Source organism: Eutrigla gurnardus, assembly GCF_963514095.1.
Source record: "Eutrigla gurnardus genome assembly, chromosome: 22".
Classification (NCBI taxonomy): Eukaryota; Metazoa; Chordata; class Actinopteri; order Perciformes; family Triglidae; genus Eutrigla; species Eutrigla gurnardus.
This window is the reverse complement of record NC_139933.1, coordinates 5925260-5951080: the sequence shown is the minus strand read 5'-3', so window position 1 is coordinate 5951080 and position 25821 is coordinate 5925260. Positions and strand designations below refer to the sequence as shown.

Sequence of the window (25821 nt, the reverse complement as noted above, 5' to 3'; positions counted from 1 at the left end):
CCTGCTCGGCTCAGCGGGTGCTGATGTCAGCAGCTACCTTCACTGATTACAGTAGATGGGGATGTTAAGACAGTAGCTCAAACCCCTCGCCTCAACTGTAAGTGTACAATATGTTACGTGGACAAAAGAATCAACCTGCAGCTTTTTCTCTCCCTAGTTGTACGCCTCGCTTTCCCCCCTTTATTTTCTCTAGAGAGACAGAGAGAGGCGGGCAGCAGTGTGTGTCCTGGTGGGGAGATTCAGTCCGGTAGAGCAGCTCCACTGCTGATATTTACCTGCTACTTTGTGGTGCTAATTTGCAAGGCACCAACCGGTGCTCGAGGATCAGGCCGCCTCGTCGTCACTGCACACTGAGTTTGATTAAACAGAGGCGTGTGTGTGTGTGCGTGTGTGTGTGTGTGCGTGTGTGTGTGTGTGTGTGTGTCCCACGGGATGTCATCCCACGCCAAAGCTCTAGGAAAAGGTTTGAGTTCTTTTAATAAATCAATGCAGAGTCAATCTCTCTCTCTGACCGGGTCTGCCTGCTTTATTAAAACCTGGAGGCTCTTTAAAACTCCCACCCAAACTCTCTCTCTCTCTCTCTCTCTCTCTCTCTCTCTCTCTCTCTCTCTCTCTCTCTCTCTCTCTCTCTCTCTCTCTCTCTCTCTCTCTCTCATCCACTATGATTTGGATTGTGATGCTAAAGATAAGATAATCATTTTCAGATCTTAATCTTATAATCAATCATTGGCAAGCACAGTCAATATGAAAATATGAAAATAAAATCACCCAGACTTGTTGTGTAATTGATGGGCAACAATTATAAAACGGATAAATCGTTTACATTGAAAGCAAAAATCTATATTCTTCTTCCATTTTTGGAATGTGAAGATGCGCTTCTTTTCTCTGTGATTGGTCATTAGAAATGAGACAAGTGTGTGCCGAGTCCGACGAGACGATGGTAAATAGTAAACGGGCTGAATTTATGCCGCGCTCTCATCCAAAGCGCTGCCCGACTGTTGAGACCATCGCGGTTCAGTGTCTCGCCCCCGGCATCCTGCTATTAGTGTGACAAACCCTCTCTACCTCCTGATCCGCCCCAAAACACAATTTACAGATGTCGCAGGTTTTATTTATTTATCTTTCTTGTCTCCCGAAGACTTGCTCAGGCAAAGGGGGAAGAAAACGGGACTTTGAATGCCCGTTGCAACAGAGTGCTTGCATTACACGCATGACACCTCATCCTCCCGATCCCCACATCTGAGATGAAACACTCTTTTTTTTTTTAATTAAGCTAGATTTATGCATGCGGGCTCCCAGCGCAGTGTGCTTCACTAAACGGAGACTGGAGGTAGAAGCAGAGATCTGCTGCCTACTGAGTGGACCTTGCCCGGTGAAGGGTGAACAATCCTGTTCCTACCTTAGCTGGAAGGACAGCGATGTATTAAAATAGTTCAGAGAAGTAATGTCACTGTGTGAACAATGACCACACACACAAGGCTGTTTCTATTAAAGAAACATGAACAAGCTCTTTCGACGACACAGCGGCTGCGTTTGCTTGTCAAACTGAGCCAGAAATGCTCTCGTTTGGCAAGTTGTACCGCAAACAAACATTCTAATGGTAATGCGATGTTGTGGGGCGACGGTGTGAATGAATTATTCCACCTCTCCGTCTGCCAGTTTTGAAGCTTTTTAAATTTAGCTGCCTCGAGCTAGTTATTGTTTGTCGAAGGCACTCCCATGCAAAGGAGATCTCCCACACACACCCTGCCTCACCGTCCATATACTCCAGCAGTTTGGCCTCTAACAGCAGTGATGATTCATTCTTTATTTCATTACATTCGTCTCTATTCTCCGACTATTTTTATATGTGTCTCACCTTCGGGAGGGGGGATCCCTCGCCGTTTATTTGGGGTCTTGTCACTGAACTAGGTTGTCAGGGTTTGCAGATGATAGGCAGAGATCACTGGCTCTCCCACAGCCAATCAGGCATGGTGAGCAGAGAGAGGTGAGGGTGTCTTTTCCATGCAGAATCGCCTAATAAGACATCCTGAATCTGCTATAGAAGAAGTTTCTCTTTCTTTTGGGCTGAACTTTATCCCTGAGGCCACTTAATCGATTATTAATCAAACCTCCTTTTAAAAAATCTTTGACAGGCGTACATAATTCCTTAATAAATGGACATTTAAAGCTCCTACTTTGATAATCCGACAAAGGTGGTCTGAACAAGCGCTCCGCTGAGCGTTATAAATCACATTGTGACACATCCTTGTGTGCCTAAATGAATTTGCCATGATTAAAGTGAGGAGATCTAACAGAGTGACTGAACAGAACGCCACGTTTAGGAAAGTTACTCACTGACTCGTGTGAAAGGAGGAAACATCTTAAAACAAATGACCACACAACACTCATTAACTTCAGAACGTTCACCCTTAATTGTCATTTTCTCGCTGCCTATCCATCTCTCCCCACGCTGCGTTACTATTGGCAGGATGAACTTCACGCTGTGCTTTTGTGGTAATGAGTTTTTGTTTCTTCTTGTCTGCTTGTTTTGTTCGTCCTCAGTGGATTTGCTCGGCCTGCTGAAGTGGCGCTCCAACACCAGCCTGCTGCAGCAGAACCTCCGTCAGCTGATGAAGGTGGAGGGCGGCGAGGTCGTCAAGGTCAGAGGGCGAAATTCATCCCGCAAATGCGCTGACCACACACAATTTTAAATGACGAAACTCATTCATAGCCCAAAAATAACAACTCACTCTGTCTTTTAATGGTTGTATCCTTGAACATGTTTCTGCCCGAACACGGATTAACAGAACAAATACAAGAAAATATTTCTCAACAGCTGGCTACGTAAACAATGCGGTCACAATCCTCGGCGTTCCTGAAGGTTACAGCTTCTTGGCAGCAGTTTAGCGGATTATTTTACTGCCTGTCGGAGAGAGCAGGTTGCTACTTTACAGCGAGGACGGAGCACATAGCAGCACACATAGCAGCACACATAGAAGCACACATAGCAGCACACACAGCAGCACACACAGCAGCACACATAGCAGCACACATAGCAGCACACATAGCAGCACACATAGCAGCACACATAGCAGACGACCTGCTGTCACAAGTGTACGCCGGCCCTTTAAGTGCTCAGTGTGGGGCAGATGAATAAATCACACTGTAGATAAAGTTTAGCACGGGCCGGTTGGGGCAAATTGCAGTGTATCTGAAGAAGCGCTTCACCCAGACAGATTTGATCAGACCGGATAGATGTGTCAACCACAGCTGGACCAGTTCATTAAACCACAGGGGTGTGATTATTATTACCGGCACATTAGCACTCCATCTTTCCAAAGCACTCCGAGGCTGCAATTACATACTGTGGTTCAGGTCGGGCGTTTAAAAGGCAATTCATCAACAGGCTATACCATGTTATGGGCGTATGCTTTATCTTAGATACTACGCGTATGGATTAGCTCATAATCAAAGGGGGTCAAGAGGGTTACCAGTTGTCTTTTTAGTCATAATACCTACTTTTTTCTTATCTCCCTAATGTGATACTGCTCCTTAAAGGACAGGTCACTGCTCCCTTCGTGAGATCGCATCGCGATTTAGTCGAGAACACGATGAATCTCATCCGTCCCAAGAGGACAGACCCACTCACAGTACGGAGTGATGGCTGTGTTTCCGACACTCTTACATCTGTTTTCACATTGCCTCCCAATTGGCTGAGTAAATGGAGCGTGCGTCCCCCAGAGAAAGGAGGGTGCGTATACTAATTATTACCGTCTTCATGCAACTATATTTGCACCAGCAGCCACCGGCCAGTCAGGCAGTCAAACAGGAAACAACAGGTACAGCAAAATGTCAATGTAAAATCAGCTGATCCTCCTGGATATTATTATCATTATAGTCATCATATTAATACATTAATTAGTAAAGTATTTGTTTTACAACACAATCAGATTTATTTTGCATACATTTGCCGTGAAACAACATTCATATCAATATATTAGCATATTGATTTGAACCGTTGTCCAGCTCTAATAGGAATAGTGTACACCAGCGTTGATGCCCAGGTCTCCCTGCTGCTGATCTCCTGCCTCCACTCTCAGTCCAAGAACATCCCCGTAAGCTCCCTGGTTGGACTGTTATCACGTATATCCGTGTCTCACTCTGTTATTAGGGTGTTTATGTCTTGTTCCTCTTGATATGACAGACAATTTCGCTCGACCTGCGGCCGTTTATTACTTTTAACTGCCCCCCATAAAAGAAGGAAATTATTTTCTGTTTGACTCTGTTCGATTTGAAAAAGCAGTGAAAGCAATTCTGCCATTTTGGAGGGAGAGTGAGACTATCCATGTTTTTTTTTTTTTGTCTGCTATATTTTATTATTTACCTGCCAAACCCCTCTGTGTCATTCTAGTTCCTGCAAGACACTCTGGATGCTCTCTTCAACATCATGATGGAGAACTCTGACAGCGACACGTTTGATACTTTGGTGTTCGACGCCTTGGTAAGCATAAAAAAAAAGACCGGTAACAACAGAGGTTGTTGTCAGCGGGAATAAACACGTCGACGCATTCGCAGCTCAGATGCAAATAATAAAACGTTGTCAAGTCTTTCATATGCAAAACGCTTATCTCGGCAGGCACCTTTGCTAAGTGCTGGTCCCCTTTTTTTTGATTTCACAACAAAAACCTGTCCGTGTGCAACTGTCTGTTCTCCTCTAAACCTCCAGAACTACGAGGGTAACAAATCCGTTTGTTTTGGTTCGGGGAGGAGAACTGTAAAAACATCAAAGCGTCTTAAGAATAATTCCATAATCCTCTCTCGTATATTGTGTTGTGGAGCGTGATGTCTTTGAGCCACAGAGTGTCATTTCTGACCACACGAGTTTCTAGTGCGAGAGAAGAAAAAGGGGACTTCACTTGCAAACAGGAAAGTGTGCACGCCTTAATTCACCAGAATAATGTTGAGTATGCACCTGAACGCACCTCTGTTAACACAACATGGCAGGGCAGACCACAGGTATCTGGTTACTGTGAATATGGGGCTTAACTTTTTTATTTTTTGGTTTAATAATGATATAATATAGATGATATAATATAGTTTGGGTTCTAAAATAGTCACCGTTTCTACAGTCCACTGTAAGTTCCTTAGTCATCGTCTCATATTTCATCCCATATGATAGATTTCAGAGCCAAAACAATAGAAAATGAATACATTGTAGCCCAGAATTCGTCCCTATTGTTTGTAAATAAATAGCAGCCGGATTCATCACGTACAGCAGGAAGTGCAGACTTAGTGCATCTTATTTGTCATCACAGCTGCATTAATCTGTAGCGCTCCGGTCGCATTTCATTGATGTGCGTTTGTGGAACATAAAGGTCTCATTTTACCTCAATATCGAGCGCGAACAAGGCAAAAATAAACTTTGTCGCATATTAAATCAAGTATTTGTAGTCGATGAGTTGACAAACCATGCCGATGCTGTGGGGAACATCTAAAAAACAGTTTTGTCTTTCCGAGGAAGTATAAATTGTGTTGTTTTTTTTTGCGCTCCCAGATTATTCTGCAGCCTCGCGAAATGAGAGGAAATGGTTTTTCTGCTCAAACGCAATCATGTTTTATTTCCCAATCTATTTCGGCATATTGAGTAAAGACGGGGACGTTTTTTTTCCCCCCGCTCTCTCCATTATGAGCGATGTGGTTTACATTTTAATGAGTACATCTCTGTTCTCTTGACAGGTGTTCATAATTGGGCTTATAGCCGACAGAAAGTTCCAGCATTTCAACCCCGTTCTGGAGACGTACATCCGGAAGCATTTCAGTGCCACGCTGGCTTACACGTGAGTTAATCACCCAACGTGCAAACGCACCAGGGGGCATTCAGCGGTGATGGATGATATCCCAGTTTGAACATACTTTATTTGTGGTTGTGTGTTTGAAGGAAGCTGACCAAAGTTCTGAAGAACTACGTGGACAATGCTGAGAAGCTGACGGAACAACTGCTGAAGGCCATGAAGGCTCTGGAGTACATCTTCAAGTTCATCGTCCGCTCCAGAGTCCTCTTTAACCAGTAGGTCCCGATGCACACACAGTGTGTATATTTATTCAATGATAAAGAAAAAAAACACAACTTAATTAAGGAAAAGCTGGAGCTGGAGGTGATTAATTCAACAGATCACACAAATGGAAGAAGAATCACACAAAAGCACATTTTAAGTATAGTTTTTAACAGTTATGGGTGCATCAGTTTCTTAGAAATAAGTCAATCAGAATGAATAAAACATAAAAAAAACACTAATCTACACTGAAAAGGCAGTAATATTCTATGTTTACTTGTTGGATTCTTGCTCATACGTTCATGTCGTTATTGTCGTAGTTGTTCCTTACATAATACTTTGTTTTCTGTGTTGTTTCATACAAAAATCAATACAGCATGCAGCACTAATTGTGCTCACCACAGTGTGCCGGCGCCGCCGCGGAGGGAAGTTGAAACCCGGTAAAGGTGAACGGCCTTTACGGCGAGGCGGTGATTTATAATTGATGCGTGTATAATTGGCTGTGGCGATGTTAAATGGATGGTAATGTTGTAGAGCCACGGAATGAAGCTTTTGGTGGCCGAGGGCCTGATGTATGATCCTGGTCTAATTGAGTGTGCAGAGTTTGATTGGGTTTTCCATGGATGTCTGGAGGACGCGTCGTCCTTGGCCTCGCACATCACACTGCAGCAGCAGCAGCGTTTCTTGTTCAAAGTGTCTCCATGTTGCCGTCGGTTAGCTGCACATTTCAGCCGTCGGGCCATCGTTGCCATTGTCCAAGCTAGAAATTGTTCCAAAACGGCAAAGCTTGTTTGTTAAAGCCCTTTCATGCAGCTCTGGCTGGAAATCGCAGAGGCTGCATCCGCACATGCCTCGGAACGTTTGTGGGAAGAGGAGATCCTCTAATCACAAAGGTTCCCCCTGTGACTTGTGACTGGTGTGGCTGTCAGGAGCTCAACTCTGTTCCCCGGTGCTGCAGGTGAGACGCAGCTAAGTAATTGTTGTTGAGGGAGCCCTAAGACGGATGCCTCTAATCCTATGATTTCTGTAAGCCCTCGACGGTGACTATCATGGGCCATGTAATACCTGCAGCCCCATGACAGATTGCGACGCCACGAAAACCCACCTGTCTGGAAGAAAGCCAGCAAAATCCAAACATTCCAACCCTCTTTGACCCGTCTCTCTCTCTCTCTCTCTCTGTGTTTACGATTAAAACGTTTCTCTCAGAGTTTGAATTTATTAAACCCGAGTGGTTTGATGCACTTAATTACCTCGCAGGTTTGCACCACGTGGCTCGTTTACAGTTCATATCCAGTTTGTGGAGATTTATTGTCTCTGCAAGTGGGATAAAAAAATGCATTTGCATTTTTTGGGGGGGATTATGGAAGAAGTCCTTTTGTGTCCCCATGCACTGTGTTCCTGCAATTGTTGTGTGATCACTGGCTTTTAGTCCCTGCAGTCGCCGGGCTGCATTTGCTCCACATAACCGAACTCGGCAGAAAAGACGGTAGTTGGAAAGTAGCGCCACGGCAACCTTACCTGACACTTGCTTTCTGTATTCCAGGAGCGTCGTTTTCCAGATTTTTGTTTTGTTTTGTTTTGTTTCTGCGTGACAGCAGGCGACCGCTTCAGGTTCCTGTCATGTTGTTTTAAATGCTAATCTGGCTGGCAGCGATGAGTGATGTCTGTGGCTCTGATCCAATAATATTTGCATTGATAACACACACACACACACACACACACAGACACACATTCTGCCGGCTGCGTTTAATGATGTAACGGGGAGGCATCAAAATCTTGTCTCCACCGCGGGAGGGGCTGTTTACACGGGGATGAAACAAACAACAGCCTTGTGATCATCTGCCAATGTAATTCTCTACTTCATCTCCTCCCAGGCTCTACGAGAACAAAGGAGAGGCCGACTTCATGGAGTCCTTGAGGAACCTTTTCACGTCCTTCAACGACATGATGAACAGTAATTCGGAGAACACCGGCATGGTGAAGGTAGGCCGACCCCTCACGCAAGTCCAACTTCATGCTGTCGCTCAAACTCCGCGCCAAGGAAGAGCTGCTGCTGCGTGAATAATAATAAATAAATCTGCTGTGATTTGCCCGAGATGCCATGCTCTATAATTGGAGATGCATCTGTCTCGTTGGGTGGAAAACTAATACAGCAGCTTATTTATTAATCAGGTTCCATGTGTTGCTAATGTTAGGCTTCTGCTCATCGACGGCCTTTTTATGTTTAGTTTTCTCCGTTTTCTTCACCTTTTGTCACGTCTCTTTGTAAAGTTTCTCCTGATCTTTACTGTCAACTTGCTCTCTGTGTGACTTTGTTAAAATTATATTACAGAGCATCTTAAACAGGTACTTAAAGTAAGAGTTCAGTATTCTGGGAAATGCACTTGTTCACTTCACATTTAGAGTTGGGGAGGATCGCTACCACTGTCCCATCTGTATGATGATTAGCTTAGCATAAAGGCTAACCTGGCTCTGTCCAAATGTATCAAAATCAGCTGCTCTTAAGCTCAATAGGTTACACATCTTGGGTCCCGGTTTCCAATCTTTATGCTAAGCTATGCTAACCATCCACTTGCTGTAGATTCATCAAGTATTTACTGCAGACATGTGAGAGTGGTATTGATCTTCTCATCCATCTCACCCCAAGAAAGCCAGTTAATGTATTTCCCTCAATTAATTATTTCTTAATGAATGCTGAAATGCGACAAAAATCCAAAGTGATTTACTGATCTTTCAGATGTTTCCTGCACATACACATTATGTATGTTTGTTCTGTGTGGTTCTTCTTTTGCCCGTCTGTACTTCTATATGCATGTTTGTGTTTTTCCCCCTCTCTCCGTTTCACCTTGACCTTGCCTGTCCTGTGGTCTGGGGCTCCTCTGGCCTTCTGCTCTTTAGCTGCTCCTTAAGGTATTTATTTCTCTGCCTTGCTCCTCTCAGCTCTTTCCATTGTCTTTGCATTGCATTTTTTCCTCGACCCTTAAACAAACCCACAAGCGTATACTTTTGCAGGTGAACTCCAAACCCATGCACGCACTACGTGTTCTCCACGCTTTAAAGGGTCAGATAACATAATCTCAGTCTACATGCACCTCGGCACACGTACAGTAGATCCACGTGCACGCTCAACCATGGGGGAAGCTCAGGAGTCAATTAGGAGTCAGTTGCTGTGTAATTGGGTGAGATATTCGGTTTACTGTCAGTAAATTAAAAACTGATCTTGAGGAACGGGCACGAAAGCGAGGAATGCTGTCTCCCCCCCCCCCCCAACACACACACACACACACACACACACACACACACACCAAGTCCGCCCTTGTGAAAGTACTGTGACAGGTGGAAGCTAATGAGCAGTCCCATCATACCTGGAGTCTGAATCCTGATGAACATCTGGACAGACCGACACACAAAAACTTTCACGAACACACACACACACACACACACACACACACACACACACACACACAAAAGCATGCTCCTGAGGCGCACACGGCAACACAACAGCAGCTCCTCTGAGACTTGTTGTGACACTTCGCTCAACACATCCCTGCACAACAGGTGGGAGTTAAGTTGTTGCTGAGAACAAAAAGACATTCTGTAGGAAAAAATTGCTTCTTCAAGGCGTAAACAGATTTCGTCGAGCGGAGCCGGCATCGCAAACTGAATCAAAGATGAGCGGCGGCTTTTGAAATCCAACTTTCTATCTCCCCAACTCTTTCTGTGTGCGGAGGGGAGGGGAGGGGAGGTGCAGGTGTTGCTATGCGTAAGCTCTAAAAATATCTATTTAGATGAGAGTAGATTAGTAAAGATACTGTTTAGTTCACATCATTACATTTACTGAAGTTAGTAATAAATGTATTTTCTCTTTACCAACCTCCTATTGAATATTGCTAATGACCTGCCCCATATTTTGAGGGATAAACCCTGCACAGCAACACATTGTAGCGGGTGACGTCCAGTGCGCTACATCTGTATAGCTAATCAACCTTTATGAGTCAGACTGGCACTGCTGCTAATTTGCACAGATGCTGTATAAACATTCCAACCCAGCTTGGCCAGCGTTTAGCAGCGGGCGTTTAGAGAGGGAAGTATCAGCTTGCTTAATCGTTGCCATTATTAATGGCTGGCCCCGTCGGGGGCCACGCACTTGATGTCTTTATTATAGTATCGATGGTCGGATGTAGGTTGTATCTGGCTGCACCTATCAGGGTATTATTTAATGCAAGTCGTAACACCACCCTCTGCCCTCCAAATAAATTAAGATACAGTAGGAAGGAGTTGATAAAAGCAGAGCCACTCGGAGTATCAGGAAAACGCTGGGAAGAGTGTCTAGGAGGTAACCGTGGCAACATGAACTAAGCTTACGGATCAATCGTGCCTAATAGGAAAACACCCTTACGTAGACACAATTGCAACCTTACTTGTGGTAAATAATGCATTACCTGATGTGGGAATGAATCTGAACGAATTAACTTGGAGCTGAAAAATGATTGTTTTCTTTGATATTTTCTGTTCAGGGTGCTGCACTGAAGTACATTCCCACTATCGTCAATGACGTCAAGCTGGTGTTTGATCCAAAGGAACTGAGGTAATTTCATGTGATTTTATTAGACTCTGATTTTGTTACAGACACCTGCAGTACTGCAGTACTGTACTTACTTACATTGTATTCCGAGGACTACCATCTGAAGTATTCATGTTTCGATGAATCCAAAACAAGCTGATGGGATGTTGTCCCACTGTAAAGACTTTATGTTCTCTCTTTATCCAACAACTCGACGTTCAGTAGCTGTCGCCGTACTATGATGGGCAGCTTAACATGCTCAGGTTGCCGTGGAAACCCGGCGACCGCTCCACTCGAGTGTCCATTTCAGTCGGTGTTTTCTACCGTGAATGTCACCTGCCAACGCTTAATGCTTGTCTCAATAATAAATGACTTCTGAAATAGCACACGCTGATGTTACTGGGGCTCTAAATCATACATTTCTAATAACACCGGACAAAACGCAAGCCATAAATATCTTTTATCGTTTTTTTCACATTTAGAAATTAATGGACTGTACATTTGACCAAACTTGGGTTTCTTTCCTGTAGTTTTAGAAGAAACTTCTGAACAATTCTGAAAGCTGCGGTCCCTGTGAACCGATCGCCTACCTAGAAATCACAGGCCCTGCTCTTGTTTTTTCTCTGCCTGAACAAAGGTGGCATCAGCTGCTCCTGTTTGGGCAAACCTGGCTTCGTGGCCGGACTGGATGCGAGTAAATGAAAGCCTTGGGGGGAGTGTCTGCTTCATGTGTACGCGTGAATGCAGATTTATTTTCACGCTCTGAATCAGAGGATGCTCACAGTGTATGGTCTCACGGTTGTCTGGAAAAATAAAGGATGCAAATATTCAGTTGAACAGTATGCGTTGGTATATGAAGCTGGAATCTTAAAAAAAAAAAGTCTGCTGAAGCCATTGGAGGCGAATGACCCCACACAGGTGTTTCCACTTCTTTTGGCACTTAATTGGGATCGGACTCCTCTCAGGACTGTGTGGGTTCGCAGGCTGTGCTTGATCGACATTTCTGTGAATCGCCAGTCAGTTTAATTACATCTGTTGGGAAAAGTATGATTTTGGGTATACAGTATGTATATTTGGAAACCTTTTGCAAACGTCTTGCCGAGCTCAACTTCAAACTTCAAAATGGTCTGACGTTTTAATGGAAATTCATGATTTCGTCCAAAATAGGATTTCTTTTTTATTGAAGTAAAATGTACTATAATTCTTATTCATTATTTTAGGAATTATGCATGACTGTCTTAATTAACATTTAAAATAAATCTCACATACCTCCTGCAGTATATCTCTCTCATACATCCTGCAATGCTCCAAAGTACCACTAGGGGTACTAGCACACCCGGTTTAGAAACCCAATAGGAGAGATGTGCGGTTCTCCGAGTTCATCCCAGGTCAGTTCCTCTGGACAAACCCCTCCAACCCCTTGCCAGGATATCTGAAAAGCAGCTGTGTGGGTTTGCAGGGCCTTTTTTAATTGTGTTTTTGGGTGACTGCTCACGACGGAAAGCAGTCAGCCAGCTCAAGATGCCTGATCAGTCTGACCTTTTGTCTTTATTGTCCTCCTCCTGTGTCCGCAGCAAGCTGTTCACCGAGTTCATCCTCAAGGTTCCTCTGGGTCGCCTGGTGAGGCAGAAGCTAGACTGTCTGATTGACATCGTCCACAGTGATCTCTTTACTCATCACGGTGAGAGCACCCACACACACACTAACACACACACTACTCACAGTTCTTCAGTGCATGCACCTTTGCTCACGGACCAGTAATATAGTCAATCACACACACCACCTGCCTCCTCTCGCCAGCTCTGTGTGAGCCCACAGTAAAGGTCATTGGTGAGGCGTAGTGGAAATCCCTCTTGTTATCTAAGCAATCTCGCCGCTAATATCACCGGGACTCGTCTGCATCAGAAGATCAGTATTCACATCCATCCGGTCCTCCAGTCTCAGCCCCTCCTTTACTTTACTATTTAACCCTCGTTCTATAAAGCGTTTGCTCATCAGGTAGTTTCTGTTCCTCGTCTCACCCGACAGCAGTTCACACAGCAGTACACCCTGCTACGTTGTGGTTTTGTCGGATATGAAGGGATGTGGGGATGGTTAATGAGGACCCGGCGTCCGGTCTCTGCAGCCCGCGGCGTCCTGCTGCAGTGACGGTCGAGGTCCAACCATGCTAGAGGCAACAGTCCTCTGAGGACAAACAAAAACACACACACACACACACACACACACACACACTAACCAGTGGTGGTAAATTAAATGCAAATGTTCTGACCCAATGAAATCGCAGCAGTGATTCAATGTGGCCGGTAGGGACAACACATGCGTCACAGCAGCCGGATAACCTAAATGAAGTGGACAACAATTATCCACTTGCAAAGCCTGCAGTCGACCTCGGTCATCAGCACGCGCTCGTTCCAATGACTGATGGAGTATTCTGAACTGAACCGACTGTTACAGCTGTATTATTATTATTATTATTATTATATCCACATTACTGATTATTTAACGTTTTGTGAAAGAACTAAAAGTCAACCCTACAATATTCTCTCAAACTCGATGTCAAGGTCAAAAATATCCTCTTTGATTTTAGGTGATACGTAGAACCACACATGAAAGGTTCACCTCCACCTCTGGAGGTTCTACAGAGAACCCATCTATGGTGTATTGGTTCCTTCCTGAACCCTCTCTGGAGGTTCTATGCAGGACATTTCCACCTCCTTAGGATGCTAAAACAACTCAAGCAGAATATTCTCTGGTTAGAACCCATTAGAACCATTATTCCTAAGAATGAAAATATTGTTTCATATTGAAAATAACATTTAATATTCTAGCCACATAAGATTGTCTGATTGGCGGTTTGGCCAGTTTAGTGAGTAACTATTGAAGGACAGCGGTGCATATGTGGTGTCCTGATCATTTCTATTGATCTGTTGGTGTAATCGTGGGCAGGCAGGCCTCCCTGATGCTCGTGAATCCCCTGCTGATCAGCCGAAGGACTGGTTGCTCTATGGATGGATGGATTCATACATATATGATCCTGAGGGAAATCCAAGATGCAGACCACCCTGCCATACTCCATGCTTTGTACATCTCCAGTAGTCTATTAGGTTCATACGTGTTTTTAAACGGTGCAGCGATGGAGAAGTCTTAACTATCAAGTGAAATTGTCCTTTCCCACATCATGCTGAGCTCCACTTTGGAGATGTTTTATTACACCTAATGGCCACTGCGATTAGCAAACGGCTTCTTTTAAAGGTGGTCTAATCAGCTGCAGTTGTGAGACGCATCCCGATCCCCAGGTGGCCTCCTGTTGCCAGGCAATAAACACCCAGCGAGAGGCAACTACTTAGATACTCAACGTTGGGTTTCTTAGCTCATCACACGCTCATCAATATGCATTGGATGCGTTCACTGTTGGATGTGTTTCCTGTAGGCTGCACAGTGATTAACATATTAACGCTTTCCGTGTAAAAGCATGTCGTTTTCGGTCCCCGACGGCGGTTTATTTCTGCTCCAAATGCCAACTTTTAGACAATGAAATGACATCCGCTCCTCTGCGGGTTTGGTGCATACGTTTGAAATTGAAATGCCCCGCGTTGAGCGCGATTGCATTTGCAATTCCCTGCCGCAGACGAAAAACTTAATGGTAATTCGGGAGGCACAACGTTGTGTCACCTTCGCTGTTTATGGGGTGTTTGGATAGAGCGGGACGGGTGCATAAATCAGTGGAAGTGCGCTCATCAGGAGAGAGCAAACATGTCAGCCGCTCAGTTTGTGTTAAAGGGGGAAATCACTGTAGCGTCTAAAATCTGTTTGCGCTGGAAGTTTGAGGAGAGCGCTCATGGCCCGGCTTGATAGTTCCACTCCGCTTGCCCTGCTGCTAGACCGTGTGTGTGTGTGTGTGTGGTGCATGTATATGTAAGCTCACACATCTACGTCCATTTATGCTTCAGTGTGTGTTACCACACAATGTCAGACGCCATCAGATAGGAGATCTGCTTCTGTGTTCAAACCCCGAGGAGATTATGACGCACATCATACATAAAAACACAGTTTGGGGCTGAGAGCTCGCTGCTCTGTTCAGCATTTCCATGCAGACACGGTTGTCACTTTGTGTCAGGGCGAGCCAATATTTGACAGGACAAACTCTTAACAGCCATTACATTCCTTTTTGTTTTTTCAGGTATTTACCGGTGAAGGTTTAATGTGAATAATGGCCGTATCAGAGAGCAGCCTGTCCACAATCAGACATCAGAGACAATTCACTTACCATTTAAGGACGTTTTTCAGATGTGTGTGTCTGTGTTTGTGTAGATCCACTGAGGAGGACTAACTGCTAATGCATTGGATTGATCTGGAAGGTTCAAGTCCCGGTGATCCTACAATCTTTCATCCAGGACAAAAAAATGTGTATAATTATGATGAACAGCCCATTTTTTCCTGATATTAGGACACATATTCCTGATTGTGCCCTTTAGCAACACACTCAGCCCACCTTCTTACACAAGACACCCTAAAACCTACTGGAGGGATTGGCCTGACATTGGCGAAGCACAATCACGCTCCCCCATAGAGTGAGCCCTTTTTCCGCTGAGGTGTCAGCTCAACCTTTTCACATCGTGCCACCCATTTGCCATTGTGTGTAATTAGCGTCACTATGTAATGGGGGTATTACTGTGTAATTGAGTGAGGATAATGTATCGTGTATAGTGGCCACTGTTAACTTAACTACTGCACCACCCGTGGGCTGGAAAAAATTAGGAATAATGGTAATTATATGCTTATAATAGGACAAACACCTTTCCTGTGGTGTCGCCTCGGGTCAGACTTTACATGTATACACAAATTGAAAAGATATAAAAATAAAAATGCACTGGACTGCAGTCGCTTCAATGCATCGCCCTGGTTTCTGTGTTCGAACAAAATCCGCTCTATGGCGGCTCACTTTTATTGTTTTGCGCGTTTCTAGTGATTGGTGAATTAGGATTATTAAAAGCCATTCGCATATGTGAGAGTTGATTGCTGCAATACAATTATCTTGTAAATTATGAACTATTCAATACGTGAGTCATTAACAGTGAAGCATCAGTCTTTATTGGTTAAATTGCTAATTGGTACGTGATACATGGTGCCTGTGTGGAGCTCCTGCTTATGGTTAATTTGAGTTATATTGCCGGAGAAATGGAAAGAGCTCCTGAAGATTCAGAGGTGCTGTTTCTTTTCCTTTCTTCATCCATCTCCATAGAATCGATCCACGCTGCTCAATGTTACATGTTGTTCCTTTTAGAAAGCGGAGGGAGAATATAAAACGTGGAATGGATCCATGTTTAATACCTCTGGGTATTGTTTATGAAGAGGGTCTCCATAGTTCACGCTCTTCATTATGCATCACAACCTGCTGTTTGTCACTCGGCCTTGAGCGGTATCGACGATCGGCGGTGCTTTTGTATTTTCACGCGCGCTGACGTTGGGAGTTGCATTTCTGTCCCACTCGATTGGCTCGTTAAAGCCGCAACATTATCTGTGAGATCGGATTGGTTGCAAATGGAAATCAATTGCTGGGTGGCAATCAATAAAATTGTTCTTTATAGTATATATAGAGTAGTGTTGTCCCTGTGGTCCCACATCGCTGATGATTTCACTCCATGCGCTGCTCGTCTTATATAATTGTTTTATAATTATATTAGTTGTATTGACATAACATATTATCTAACATCAACAGGCAGGTAACCAAACAGACATTGATATAATTAAAAAAATACACATTTATTGTGTCAAAGCATCCCATTCTTGTTTGATTCAACCTTTTTTCTTAGTCATGGGAACGTCAGATTTACTCCTTCTGGATATTTATCCACTAAAGCTCTCCTATTGGCCTTTAATTATATATTATCATGTTTCCAGTTTAATCTCACAAGCATCTTTCCTGGTTTCATAATTCTCATTATGTGTTACCAACAGATTTTCTGTGTGGTGTAGTTTGAGTTTCTTTCTATTCACCCATATATCCCACAACATTTCACAAAGGACATCCCATAATGTCTCTTTTTATTTAGGCCCATTTTCTTGAGTCTTTTAGGGGTGAAATAATACATATGAAGTATCTTAGATGGAATAAATTTGCTGCTCCTCAGGTCTTTTCCTTGTACCATCGAAGGTTTTTCATCATCGTTATTTACCCAAGGACATCTCTCATACCACTTTGATGCTTTACGAAACATTACTGGAAGTTTAACATAGTGCTCTATTGTTTTTTTCTTCTTCTTTATGTGAAGTGATTTATTTATTCCATTTTTTTAATACAGCATCTATATATTTCCAAAGATGTCCCTCCAGTTTGAACCCTCGTTTTGTTTGTTCTCGCTCTTTTCTTTTAACGTGACATTAATATCAATACTCTCCCTTCTGTGAGAGACTGTCAGAGCACTGCTTGGGGGCATTAAGCTTTATTTTTTAATGTTTTTTCTTTTCTTGCAGAGGGGTTATCAATTCGTATTCTCTCCACAGACCTAAACAGATTCACTTAACCCTCCTAACGGATGCTCCGCACATTTTCATTGAACCGACCTCACTCTTGTATTTGTCCCAAGGCTTTAAATATGACCCCCACACACATACACAAACGCCACTAAGATTGAAATCAGAAGTTTTTAATAAAAAATATGATAATTTTGTGGCTGACTGCCTCAGGTGTGCCTCCCCTGAGAATCCTCTCTGGCTTATCTCCGCTCCCCTCCATGTCCAATTGCCAACCGACCTGTCGTCCCCCCCTGCATATGGAAATTCACCCTTTTTGATGTCGCCGTCGACAACAGTGTGACTCATGTTGTTGTTTTTGAATTAATGGAGAACTTATGGCTAACTTTGACAGAGTTTTAGCAAGTTGGATGTTGTTTTCAGTTTAATTTAATGGAGATGTTGATACAAATCACAAGGTTTGACATTCACATCAGTGCATCTACTGCTGGGACGCACTTTGATTAAGAGCACAACAACAGACAATATATGAGAGCGATCAATAAGGCCCATACAGCCAGACTCAGTTTGATGCTGGAATATAATTGGTTGAGGTGTCGGCTCACTAGGTGGTTTGATTTGTATTTATTTTATACTAGATCTTATTTGAAGCGAGGTTTTTGTTGTTTTTCTTGATTGATACATTTTCACAGAAATAATTGAGATAAACTGTATTATTGTTGTTGTTTTTTACTATTTAAGCTATTCAGACAAATTGGAACGTGAACAAATCTAAAAATATACGAAATAAATAATATCTCAACCAAAGTAATAAATAAAATAGACTCAGGCCCAAATATTGAAGTCAGATCATGTCCATATATCCTACGATTAGTTGATATCGTAATTATCGTGACACATTTGATCTGACATTGGCGTTGTTGCACTGTAACTACGCCAAAAGCTTTGGGGAGATTTTGCCAACATTCCGTTAAATGAATGAATTAAATCCGTACAAACCTTTCCTTTTAATTGAATCCTCTGAGCTGCGAGGGGAAGCCATTAACAAGCTGCGTGCGTCGAGAGCATATGCCGCGCTGCCTCGCGTGATCCGTCATCTGCTCCGCGTGTCGAGCAGCGTTTTGTAAAATGTGTGTGTTTTTGCCGGCGTCCCCGCAGATTGCCGCGAGATCCTTCTGCCGCAGATGACGGACCAGCTGAAGTTCCACCTGGAGAAGCGCGAGGAGCCCAAGGCTTGCTGCCAGCTGCTCAGTGACGTCCTGGAGGTGCTCTACAGGAAGGATGTGGTGAGGAACGCTTTTGTTATAAATACTGGCACATGACAAGAGGGACCAGGAACCCTCCATAGAGAAGAAGCATGATTCCTCTATTAGCTACTATCCAGTGTGCTGCTCTGAAATGAATGTATTGTAACTACAATACAATATTTGCTCATTTATCATCTTTAAATGGAATCATATAGTGATGAACTCCTATATTGAGATTATTCATGTTATGTTTTTACATCACACTTAACGTGATCACTCTGTTCATGTGAGTAACACCTAAAGTCCAGCTGGCAGCCTTCCAGTCACCAGCTTCTCTGAGTTTTAAGCTCCACTAGCCCAGAACCCAATCCAGCTCAGGACGGAGATCATTTAGTTTGTTTAGCAAGTTTACTTGAGAAAATACGTTTTATTTGTCGAGCATTTGAATCACACTGGAGGAATACCAAAATAGCCTACGGTTATTACATATGGACTTTTTATTTATTGCATCTCCAAGACAGAATTCTACATGGCTATATCTATCATTATCGAGCCATGAAATGACCTTTATCATGATATAAGATTCACTCAGCACCTGAAGTTTATACAGCAACATAAAAAAAAAAAAAAACCTATGGGTTTTCACGAAAAGATGTGCGTCACACTTGCTGCTTTGGAAGGCAATATATCACACTCTCTTCTCGGATAGTTTATTCTCCCCGGCGTTCCTCTGATTGTGTGAACGCTTGGGTGTGCGTACGTGCACGGACCCGCGTGCACGAGTTCTGCAGCCGCTGGAAAAAAAGGCTGTGTGAATTATTAAAAGTTTCAGTTGACGCTGCAGAGCTCGGCTTGCTTGGAAGATTCCTCCCACAGACAGGCGGAGGCAGGGAGAGAAGCCCTGTGCTCGCTCACACTCGCTAATAAGCAAATGCACGGGAAAATCATTCCACTTATGACAATGGGACACCTGCCCCAGGGGTGTTTCCCCATCCAAAAAGCTAGGATTCGCAATATGTAAAGCATCATATTACATATTTGTCAGCTCTCTTAACATTAAAATTCAGAGTTGGATTTTAGTGAGATTTGGTGGAAGGTTTTTTTTTTCTCTAGTTAGCGCTGCAGAGTCCACCAAACACTTGTTTTTTGGATATCAAATATCTTGCTTGCTCCATCCCTGGATGTGTAAAGTTTAGCACCCACGCATGCACATGCGCACAAAATACAAAATACACTTATTTTTGTCTGACTCCTAATTTCCCATTGACCTCACTTGGCCGGTCAAGGACAGCCAAAGGGCTACATGTGGCCCTTTGCCCATACAATGTGTAGGTTTTGGCATCAATTCCCATTCAACGTCATTCAGAAATGTCTCCATAGTCGTTGTTTGAAATGAACGTAATTCTTTGCAGGGTCCCACCCAGTGGCACATGCAGATCGTCATGGAGAAGCTGCTGAGGACAGTTAACAGGACGGTTATTTCCATGGGCCGCGAGTCCCCTCACATCGTAAGTTTGTCTTATTCTCTGCAGCTTTTAGCCTTAGCCCACGACTGGCTGTCTCTCTTTTCTTCTGGTTATCAAACCCATACAAACACACACTCCACTCTTGCACACTCCTATTGAGAGGCCTCGGTATCCCAACCAGCTTAACCCCCACAGGCCCAATTCCATTCCAAATCTATCATTATAGGTAAAGTCTACCTCGGCAGAATGCTTTCACACAACCTCCATCTGTGAGGCTATGATCTGCTCATATCTTTCTCCACTTGTTTGTGTGTGTGTGTCTGTTTGTTTGTCTGGTCCCTCACTCATTAGAACTTTCCTGATGCTCTGTGCGGCGCCGTAATCCAATCGCACAGAACGTGTTCCCCCCTTCCACCGCCGTCAGCATCCTTCTCCCAATCACTCTCTCAGTTGGAGCTCGGTAGCAATTAATGCACTTATCAGTCATCGTATAAATACGCTGTCTGCCTTCTTTCCGTTTGGCAGAGCCTTCATCCATTTTCATGAGTCCAAAGAGTCCAATGAATGTCAACTCCTGTACTCGCTGAGTCATGGATATCAACTTCGGTATTGTCTGACTCACTTTATTGCATCCTGTTGACGCTCGTATTAATTAGCCCTGCATGCGGCTTGTGATGTGGCTTTCGAAAGTGAGACTCGGGTCGTAAACGCATGTACCTTTTTTATGCGGCGTTTTATGATGGAGCTCCTCCCGAGGGCACTTAAAGGTACTTTTACAGCTCACTTAAATACAGCAGACTGATGAGAGAGACCTTTTCTCCGGACTTGGAGCATGTGTAGGAAAATGCGGGGGTATGGTGCCGACTCATGATGTAAATGTCTCAGCATCCTTCTCTTCTTGTCTCGGGTTATTTATCCTGTGTGTGTGTGTGTGAGGGAGATGTCACAGTGCTAATATACATCCTTCATCCCTTGTGTCTGGTCCGGCTCTCGTCTTCATTCTTCTCCAGAGATTCTCTGGCTGTTTCTTTCATTCCATCCATCCCTCCGTCTAACGGTATTCCGGCGATGCAGCAAGCTAACCGTGTAAATGGGGGGAGCCCTGTGTTGTGTAACAGATCGCCAGCGTGCCTAGTGCTGCATAATGTAACGCTAATGAAGGCGTGAGTTGAGCCGAGGCGTCCCCGCAGCCCCCTTCTCTCCCAGCCAGCTGCCTGGAGGTGGTCTAGGACTCCCCACTTACTCTCCATCTCCAGCCCTCCGATCTGTCAGAGGGTGTCAAAAAAGACATTCTCTACTCAAGTAAAAGTACAGATACTTGTTAAAAAGAAAGTGAAGAAAGTACAGGCTCTGAAAGTAAGAAGTATCCCTGTGAAGGACATTTCTACTAGCTGTTTATTTGCAAGGCTAACTGAATCTCACATCATATTAATAGGAGGAAAAGAAACAAATCGATAATTCCCCTCAAATGCATTAAAACTAAAGTAATGAGTCTTTTTTTTAAATGGAAGGAATAGAAAGTGCAGATATAAGCGAGTAAAAATAAAGTAGAGATACCTCAAACTTGTTACGTCCAACCTCTGCAATCTATTAATTGTGCCGGCGATGTGAACAGTGGGATTTTGGAAAAGAGGCTGTAGATGTTTTGTTAGAATTCATTAGACCGGCTGCCTTTGTGACTCACCTTCTGCTCCTGCCATTTTTCCTCTTGTTATCTTTCACTGCAGTTCTATTGATCGGGTCATTTTCAGCGATGAAACTTTGGAGATGAAATGGCATTCTCTGCTTCCATCCTGCCTCCCTAAACCTGCAGACCCCGAGTCCCTGACCTCCCGTGGCCCTTATTTAAAACAATCGACTTCGTATACATGTGCCGACCTCTACCTCACTTCCCTCCCCTCGCCTTTTATCGGCCCTAAGGCACTCTACTCGATTGCACATGACAGTTCTAAGCACCTGCATAATGTTTACCATCAATGGGCCGTTTTACCCAAAGGGAGTTTGAGGTCACGTCGAAGCCCATCGCTATGGCTCCTTCACTCAAACACTATACATTATGTAGAACTCGGGGACAGAAGCTGCATTCAAAGCAGCTCCCGACATCACTACATAATGATCAATAAAGTTGGCGAGAATTTGAACAGCTACGAGAGCCAGTTAGTGCCGCTGGAAGTGTCATAGCTTTCTAATCACCGTTGCTGCCTACTCTGCAGGCTGCTGAGACGGCGCCGCAGCCAACCGCCGACCTTGTTCCTCTGAGTGGCAGCCTCTTACATTTAGATTTATGCATGAATGTTCTCCTCCTGTGTCCCGCCTCTCTCTCCCTCTCCCTCTCTTTCCATTCTCCTCTCTCCCCCGGAGGCGGCGGACGCAGAATGTTGATGAGAGCGATCACAGCGGCGGCTCGGGGGCGTCGGTTCTCGTTACGTGTTGTCATTGCGGCGCTACGCCCGTTAGCGACTCGCGCAGCATCGCCATGGTCGGACATCCCAGCGGGCTGCTTCTTTTGTATTCACGGCCCACCCTCGCACAGGTTGAGACGAGTGCCCGCGAATACATTTACATTCGGATAGGAGCGGAAACATTTCTGGCTGTTTTCCCCCCGCCGAAATGACCTGCTTCTACCTTCATACCCTTGAATAACATTTTCCTCTCGCTTTAAGCTTCTGGGTGATCCCTGCAGAGAAACATAGGGAGGAAGCTGCTGCTGGGAGAAACATCTTTTAATGCTTTTTAAGTCCCGATGAAACCTTCGTTTTTCTTTTTCTGTCATATTAGCCACATTGACTTTTGTGTATTACACTAAAATGTCAAAATGAATAATGTAATATGCCTAACACACCTCAGGGTGTATTAGAGATATTGCTAGAGCTGTCTATTGAACTTTTTCATCACTGTAGTTGTGCGGATTAACCGACGTGATTGGTTGTCCTGATAGTTTCACCTGCAGTGTGCAGAAGGGATGGGGTTGCAAAGCTGCAGGGGAAGGACTTGTGCTATTGATTGACAGTATGGAGCTGACCGGCTATAGGAGCTCGCTCCTCGCTGCATGCACTCTCCGACCCGAATGTGTTGCAACAGAGCCATCTCAGTGATTCGGATCACTCCATCCTTGGCTTTCTGTATCGCTCCCTTTCTTAATCTCTGTTTTTTATATATCGCTTTCTGTCCACATATTTCTCTCTCCTCGTTCCTGCCTCTCTCCTGCCGGCCAGACTGCTGCAGAGCTCTTAGTGGGGGGAAAAAGAAGCGTAGTGAGATATGGCACTGAATCATAATGCCTCAAACGTGCACTTATCACTCACTCACGCTGCACCTCTCCTCCTGCTCTGAAACATTGACGAAGCGGCCCCTCGGGGGCTTCGAGCCTGCAACAACTCACGTCGGATGTGTGCTCGTTGTCAAAGCGGTGTGAAAAGCGCTGAGACTCGCACGCCGATGCTCTTCAAACCACCGAAGGTTACAGAGCGTTAGAATGCGAGTTGTGAAGCTGCACCAGGTTTCTTGTTTGTATTCTCGGTACCGTGCCTTAAACATCTATATGAGGGAAGCCCTATGGAGATGGCCTTCCAACGCCGGCCCCTGCAGCTTTATGCATTCATGTGAGGGTTTCTGTGCAGCTCTGGGGCGTTTACATAGAGCATTGTCCCAGTTTACCTTGTGGGTTCACCTCACTGCAAGCTACATCAGGCAGTTGCATGCCTTGACTGGCTGTGGCTGAGGGGTAGAGCGGGTCGTCCTCTAACCGGATGATTGGGAATTCGATCCCAGGCTCCTCCAGTCCACCTGTTAAGTGTCCTCGGGAAAGACACTGAACCCTAAATTGCATCCGTAGGCTGTGCCCTCGGTGTGTGTGAATGCATTAGTTCAGATCCCGCTACGTAACGAACGCATCGACATGTCCACAAGTCCGCAGACGGCATTAGAGTAAGGATGGTGAGGGCAAAGACTGCTGTGAGAGCAAGCTTTGGATCTGCAGGTTTTCCGGCAGGTTGACTGCCTGCACCAGAAGCTCTGTTGCTGCTTATCCCTGGATCGTATTCTGCTCAGCGTCGTGCCACCCCACTACATCAAAGAGACGCCGGCCCCATTTAAGGTGGAGTTTAACCTGATCCTGCTTCTCGTCGCATTAGATTGTCGACTTGATTGTTTTGCGTGCAGAATTTTCCAACAACATATTATCCTAAATTACGGGGTTCGTTCACATCATTGCCGTGTTTATCCATGCTTTTCGTTTTTGTTGGCCCTAATTTTGAGATATTTATCTTCATTGCAATTGAGGTGAATGAAAGTGAAACGCTGACACTTGATCATTCAGACCTCACAGCGATCCTGGACAATTCCAAAATGCTGCTCGCTGCTAGATAAGTAGGAAGGAAGTGAGAAAAGATGCTTCATACGAGATTGGGAGCATTTCTATTGCATCTCGATGTAGCGATGCTTTAGCTCGCAGCTAACAGTGCTAGCGGTGCAAAAGCTAACGGTGTTCATAGCCGTTTGCCTCTGTGTTAATGCTCTGAATGTCATATAATGCACCTTTAACTGGTAACTGCAGGACTGGTACTATGATACGCAAATCATACTCAGTCTTCCCCAGACTTCGAGAGCTCTGTAGTTGTCGTTTTTTTTATTTTTCATATTTTTCATATTTTGCATATTAAATATCTTTATTTTTTTATTTTCTAAAAAAAAAAAAAAACAGTATAAAATACACAGTATTGCACATATTAAATAAATTGCACTTCTTTAAGGTACAGATAAACATCTAGTTCTCTCTCTACTGAAAGAAACCTACCCGGCATGTACAAGAGTGGAGGTGGGAATGACATGAAGCCAACAGAAAGCAGCATGTTGGAGCTCGTGAAGGTCAAACCAGTGACGTCTAGTAGTTCTGCAAAGATGTAGATAAAGATGCTTCTTTTATGCCCTTGAAACCACTTTGGCGCATTTCCTGTCTTTTCGGGCAGTGTTTTTGGCTTTGGGAGTGACTTATGCTCCTCCAGGCGCTGTTCACGTAATGTTTTATTTTAGTTTCCAACTTATTAAAATGGTATTAGCCCTATTCGATGCTGTACAACAGATTTTTATATATATATAATAAACGCAAATATAATTTAGTCTGTACATAGTATCTGAATCCTGTATAGAGCTACTACATGAGCGTTTTACTTTACACTCGAATAGATGGGAAGCGATGAGCAGGAGCTTCGTAAAAACAACAAAAAAAGAGCATTTTTGTTTTCATTCTCTTTTAGAAATTGTTTCTTCAAAAGCTAGAAAATATCCTGCAAAATCCGAGGGTTTGTAAAAAGCATGCGAGGCTACACGCCTGCCACCCTGCACTGTAGAAGCCCTGGTTGTGATCAGGAGTGGCACATTCAGTCTTTCTGGCTTGTTTTCAGTCGCAATACAATCACAGCGATCTTCTTTTACCCCTCGTGTGTGTGCTAACAACCCAGGACTGAAACCTAATTTTCTGTGTTGAGCCAGAACTCTACAGTTTTATACCGATGACGTGTGACTGTATGGACTCATCTCTTTTAGGGTCTCAATGATCATATGCCTTGTGAGGTTAGTAAGAACCGCATTTGATGTATGAAAAGGAATAAAGAATTAGAAATTCACCTCCCCCCCCCACGCTGCAGCTCAAACCTTAAAGTGAATGTTTATAGATATATATTTATATAGAAAAAAAGTACATTGACGTCTACCTTTGCAAATGTCATTAAGAAAATAAGTATTATTTATTCATTCTTTACTTCAAAGTCAAGTTGATTCAAGGAGACATTTTTAGAGATGGATAGAAAGTTGATCGTAGAACTCCGATGAACATTTTCTGACTTCTTTTTTGTCCTTTCGGTCTCTTCTTTAGGGATTATGAAAGTCTTCAATCATAGTTAGTATTTGATTTACACGTGAGTTAATACTCAAAATAGTTATTTTTCTTCTTTTTTTTTTAATTAATCTGGAGAAAAATGTATCCTGAACAGTGTTAATTGTGCTTTGCAGTACGGTGATATGCTGTCGATGTAGAC

General features: G+C 43.9%; 1 protein-coding gene across 2 annotated transcripts in view; it reads left to right on the top strand.

Moving 5' to 3' along the window:
- The window catches only part of dock1 (dedicator of cytokinesis 1), a 147900-nt gene that overhangs the window by 40038 nt on the left and 82041 nt on the right, over nt 1-25821 (top strand). For both annotated transcript variants that reach the window (XM_084001863.1, XM_084001864.1), the window contains exons 19-27: nt 2545-2642; nt 4394-4483; nt 5719-5819; nt 5921-6049; nt 7910-8018; nt 10553-10623; nt 12174-12280; nt 18232-18359; nt 19733-19828. In XM_084001863.1, coding sequence (XP_083857989.1) covers nt 2545-2642; nt 4394-4483; nt 5719-5819; nt 5921-6049; nt 7910-8018; nt 10553-10623; nt 12174-12280; nt 18232-18359; nt 19733-19828 — 929 coding nt within the window. The remainder of the gene's footprint in view (nt 1-2544; nt 2643-4393; nt 4484-5718; nt 5820-5920; nt 6050-7909; nt 8019-10552; nt 10624-12173; nt 12281-18231; nt 18360-19732; nt 19829-25821) is intronic.